Source organism: Monopterus albus, unplaced genomic scaffold (assembly GCF_001952655.1).
Source record: "Monopterus albus unplaced genomic scaffold, M_albus_1.0 scaffold75.1, whole genome shotgun sequence".
NCBI lineage: Eukaryota > Metazoa > Chordata > Actinopteri > Synbranchiformes > Synbranchidae > Monopterus > Monopterus albus.
Window position 1 is genome coordinate 17,252 of NW_018127955.1, and position 5,510 is coordinate 22,761.

Genomic DNA, 5,510 nt, shown 5'->3' on the forward strand with positions numbered 1-5,510 from the left:
TGTGTGAGAAATTTGAGTTGTACTTTGAATTTTACTTTCTGTTCATGTTCCATCTACTACAGGGGAGTCAAACTCATTCGCACAGGGGGCCAAAACTCAAAGCACACTTTAAGTCGCGGGCCGAACAGGATAAACATTTATTGAACAGACTAAAACTAAACATATATTGAACATAAATATCAATCTAAACAGACAGGACACATTATTATTCCAGAATAAATAAACAAACTTAAAATCACCAACCATATTTCTGCTAAGGCTTAGTACATTTACAAACACCTGCTTTTTGTCTGGACACAAGACGTCGCACACTTTCATCATGCAGCTCTTCAGAAACTCTCCCTCAGTAAATGTCCAGGCTGATTTTCTCCTCTGCCACAATAAACCTTCTTTCACAGCAGCTTCACTGTGTGATTTGCCCTGATTTGGTGAAAACATCTGGTGTGATGTCCGATTCCTCTTCAACTCCTCTACCTTCTGTAGCTTCTGCTCTGCATTGACGTTTTCAGCTCGTCCTGATGTTTTGTCTCATAGTGCCAGCTTAGGTTATATTCCTTAATTACAGCCACATTAGCTCCACAAATAAGACACAGGTTTACCGGAAATGTCAGTAAGCATATACTCAGCCTCCCACCGGTTTTGAAAGGCTCTGTTTTCATAATCAAATTTCTCTTGGCCATTGTTGGGGGCTAGCTTTGACCTGAAATTAGGGTTGTATACATCAACAAACACTTGATTGATCTGACGTAATTGACGCGGGAATGATCGCAGGTAGCCTATTGTTCAGTAAGGCAGGTGTTTCGCTGCGCGGGCCGGATGTAATTGTACGCCTGGCCGGATGTGGCCCGCAGGCCTTGAGTTTGACACAAGTGCTCTACGGTAACACCAGGCGAAACCGGAACACACCAAATTCCACACTTTGTGTCTGTACGGACTTATTTCTCTTGCCCCCTTCAGAGCAGCAATGACCGGGTGATGTTCGGTATTTTATCTTTTGTAAACAGCATACTGGGGATGTAGAGTTCATGGTTATGTTGTGTTTAGCGCGTTTTCAATAGTTTTTGGTGTTCCGACTAACGTATCACGCCTTTAATCTTGTTATCTTCAACTAGTAGTGTTTACGCTGTGTTCGCACACAGCGGCAGTTTGTTTAGTCGAAGATGCCTTGGACAGCTCAAACCTGCCAGGGCTGCGGTGGCTCAAACATCGTCGAAGATGATCTGTACTGTCAACCGCAGCGGGTGTGTGTGGACTGCGGGTCCGTTGTGTCAGAGGGAGTCCTGGCCTCTGAACCAGTGGTCGGACCAGGTATGAACACTGATGATACAGAGACCTGACGTTGGCCTTGTCTGTCCCGGAGGGGTAAATAACGTTAACGAGCTGGTTCACCTGATAAACTTGCTCCTAATCTTCTTGCTACTAAATGAATCTTGCTTCGCAACACAAACCGTTTTTCTTAGATTTTAATCTATGAGTTTGTAGTGCTTACGGTACTGAAAATGACACTTAAGAAACTCCCAAATGTCCCAATTCTGGAATATCACAGTTTGGAGTCAGTTTTTAACTACATCAAGCAGTATAGTAAATCCTGGACGATCATCTTAGACCCCAGTATACAAGCACGATCATTTATTGTTTCCGGTGGGAAACAGCGTCTGAACATCTTACTGTAGGATTGTACAGGCTGCTACTGATCTCAATACTTGGATGATTTTTAAAAGAGATTTGTTGTAGTTTAAAATAATCTCAATAAATTGTGATGGATATTTAATGAAGTGGGAGATTGTGCAGTTAAAAAATTGACTTGCCACAAACCTAGTTTGGCATGTTTTTGCTCTGTTTTGTCACTTATTGTTTGGTGTATATGTACCTGGTGCTGGTACATGGTGTATATGTATGTATGCTAACATTGGCTTGACCGATTTACCCCTTGAGCTCCCCTAAGCAGTCTTTAATGCAATTTAAGGCATTAAACGGGTTACACTATTTTATTGTGGTTGATACTGCAGTGCAGCCACACAGTGTTGACATTTTTTGACACTGACCACTCTGAGGGTGGATTGCTTTTCTAGAAAATGTAAAATGATTTGAATGATAACTCATACTGCATCAGTCAACTCTAGAGTGGTTACTGGGATTTTCGTAATCAGTGTATAGAACTTGTTCTTTTATCAGCTTGAACACCCTTCACTGTATTAACTGTGTGTTATTGTGAGTCCATTGTGTTATGTTTTCTGTTGTATTGGTCTTGTTTTATGGGAGACTGCTTAGGCTACATCTGCATCAACTGTGTGAACAACATAAGAGCTAGAGTAAAAGTACTCAAAAACTAAATGGAACAAGCTGTTTCACAAAACGATGTCCTTGTTGCTCTGCTGCATTATCCACAGACCTCATTAAACAGTTTTCTTTGTGACTACTATGTGAAACTGACAGTTTATGGAGACTGGTAATGCTATTTATTTTTGTAAATGTCATTTTCAATGCTGTGAGCACCATAAACAGATCCATTCACCTTTGTGTTATTACTGTGAAGGCAGACATTTTAAAGACAAATGTGTATGCTGTCCCTGCAACACAATAGAAATTTTCAATGAACTAATTTACCCCAAGGCAACTGACTCAGGGTGAATATAAAGACCGTTTCATAGGTGGTTTGTAATCTAGCCCTGGAAGGAAATGTACTTTAATGTAACCAAGAAAAGCAGCACATTCTTATATATGAGAACATGGAAACAGGTGTTTCATGATGCTTGAAAATTCTGTAATTTTGATGTAAAATGATGTAAAGTAATTTTTTTTCTGCTGAATAATTCATTAAATATTGCAGCTTTAGTGTAGTGCAGTATCATTTTCTTAACTTAAAGTTGAATGTTCTATGCCCCAAACAGGGGGAAGTATGTATTGTAAACAGCATGATGATATTTATGCAGTGTGGTCGCAATATCATCACATTTCATCTCAGCCCTGACTCTGTGTACTTTTTACAGTTGTCACATACAGCAGAACCACAGCTGTGGCCAAAAAGCCATGTCTGAACCTGATAAAAGGTGAGATGTTCTCTCTCAGCTCTTGTTCATTCAAGATATTTCATATTAGCTCCTCTATATACAGTAGTTGACCCCGTTTCTTTCACAAGCTCATGCTTAAGTCTTTTATCATGTCTTTACAGGTCTGCAGCGTGTGAAAGCCATGTGTCGGATTCTCATGGTCCACAGAGAAATTGAGCAGCTCTCGCAGACCTATTACAACAAGGCCTATCAGCATGAAAGTTTCCTCAAAGTAAGCCTCCAGAAGAAAGAAGTTCTCGCTGGGTGCTGTGTGCTTGTAAGCTGCAGACTTCTCAACTGGCCCATTACCATGGCAACCATCCTCTGCCTGATCAATGCTGACCCAACCCTGGTGGGAGAGGTTTATCAAGAAATGATCAGTGCTCTAAAAATTGAGGCGCCTATCGTCCTCATCACTGATGTAATAGAGACCCACATTCAGGAGTAAGTAAAAGACAGTGGTCTGAATGTTTGCATGGAGGATCAGCATTAAAACAACAGTTACAAATGCCATTTAAGAAGACATTTTCTACATTGAAGCGTAGCAACAGATAAATAACACATTCCAGCCTGCTGTCATTATTCATTCTTTGTTAAACACTAGTTAAACTACCAGCCAGAAGACTCACTGATAGTTAAACTGTTACAGCTGTAGATTTTTCCTTAATTGTTCTTGATTGTTTTAGACATGATTATTTAGCTTTTAGGGTTATTGCAAGTGATGGTTAGTGGATGGGAATGATTCCCATTTGGTTAGTTTTGGTATAATATTAAAGTTCATCTTCCCGAAACAAAATGTTGAAATCTCTCTGGGGGAGCTGCTCATGACTGTGTTGAATCAGTCCAAGTTTTATAGGACATTCTATCCTTTTGGAATTTCTTAAACTATCCCGAGAGCATCCAAGCAGAATAGAGAAGTGCTCTGGTGGAGCCCTTACCTAATACTGTTTTTGTTTTTTTCCGGCAGGTACAAAATCAGCTCTCTTCATCTTCCTGAAGAATTTGCTGAGAACTCCAAGGACTTGACCAGATGTGCTGTAGCTCTGGTGGAGCTGGCAGCAGATTCCTGGATTGTGACTGGTCGCAAACCCGTCCCTATCATTATGGCGGCAGTCTATTTGGCTTGGCAGTCCCTGAGACCCACCAAGCAACGGCTCAAAACCTCTTTGGAGAAATTCTGTCAGATTGCAAAAGTGAATAAGTACAGACCTGCTGTGAAGAGGATAGCTGAGATAAAGGAGGCACTGTGTAAGCTGGGTAAAGAGATTCCTTGGGTCAGGGAAGCAGTGACACCAGATAATGTTGTTCAGCACGTGGAGGACATTCTGCAGCACAGGTACGCCCTGCTAAGGAGGGCTATGAGAACCCACCAGGATGCTCTGCAGGAAGGACGTAAGGCTGGCTTTGACAACTCTCTAACTGAGGAGACTGATTCAGTCCAAAGCTCTGAGCTTGTAGAGCAAACTCCAAACTCATCCTCTGTAAAACAGTGTGAACCGAATGAAGAAGGGGCCCCACAACCAAGAGATGGAGATAATAATCCATGCACAGTATCTGAGCTGCACAGCGGCCCTCACGAGAGGAATGATGTGGAACTAAACTGGGGGAAGAGAGTGCTGTTTGCTCCCCCATGTGTGATTCGTGCCAAGAGGAGGAGAGTGGAGCAGCCAGAACTCCAGGATGTAACTGGTGATGAGGAAATCTCTGACAGTGAAATTGATTCATACATCCGCACTCCTCAGGAAGCTAGAGACTTTGCTTTGACACAGAAGATGTTTGAGAAATCATAACCAGTTATGGAGATCAATGTTTTCTTATGTGGTTATGGTTGTACAGGACAAAATATTTTATGAGCTTAAATGCATGTTTTGTTTGAGTTTGAGTATTTCAGTTAGGATCCACATATTTTTATTTCCATAAGACTTGGTTAATGATGAGAGATGCTACAACCTTTTTTAGCTAGTTTTAACCAGTCTAAGTAACAGATTGGTTCTGAGACTTGGTTTACTTTCAAATAAAGGTGGGTTGAAATGGTTATTGGATACACCGCATTGTGCAATAAAAAAAATGGTGTGAGTATATCCAACAGACTTTGAAATGTTTTTTTCAAAGGAAGTGCAAGAACGTTTGCGCACCCTCCTATATATTGAAGTACCAGATACAGTAAGTATAAACTTACCATGTTTCACAAAATGTGATGTCAGGTGTTTTATGGTTTTGCACATTTAGACCAAACCTTTCCTTATAATAAACTCATTTTACATAAGACACTCATGTCATGTAGGAAAAGTACAGACACAGCCATCATCACCTGTGCTTTTCCTACTATGAAAAGTTCAACGTTGTGCTGTGGAAAAAAGGACTATTATACCAAGACGCCAGTAAGTCTTCATTGTACTGATTAAACGGTTGCTTGTTAACTAGTTATTAGTTCACTGAAAATGTCAGCATGACGATGCA

The 5,510-nt window shown here is 40.9% G+C and overlaps 1 protein-coding gene across 1 annotated transcript; it reads left to right on the plus strand.

Annotated features, from left to right (window-relative positions):
* The first annotated feature begins 840 nt into the window (after positions 1–840).
* On the plus strand, positions 841–5,128 carry brf2 (BRF2 general transcription factor IIIB subunit). Its single transcript, XM_020605923.1, has 4 exons — positions 841–1,308; positions 2,991–3,050; positions 3,173–3,494; positions 4,018–5,128. The coding sequence occupies exons 1-4, from the start codon at positions 1,161–1,163 to the stop codon at positions 4,838–4,840; spliced, it is 1,353 nt and encodes a 450-aa protein (XP_020461579.1). The 5' UTR covers positions 841–1,160; the 3' UTR covers positions 4,841–5,128.
* The last annotated feature ends 382 nt before the right edge of the window (positions 5,129–5,510 follow it).

What these genes read in the sequence shown, in the direction of transcription:
- brf2 (XM_020605923.1), top strand. Translation starts at nt 1,161, where the DNA reads ATGCCTTGGACAGCTCAAACCTGCCAGGGCTGCGGTGGCTCAAACATC. An exon ending in TGAACCAGTGGTCGGACCAG is followed by an intron (nt 1,309 to 2,990) that starts GTATGAACACTG and finishes TACTTTTTACAG; the next exon opens with TTGTCACATACAGCAGAACC. An exon ending in ATAGAGACCCACATTCAGGA is followed by an intron (nt 3,495 to 4,017) that starts GTAAGTAAAAGA and finishes TTTTTCCGGCAG; the next exon opens with GTACAAAATCAGCTCTCTTC.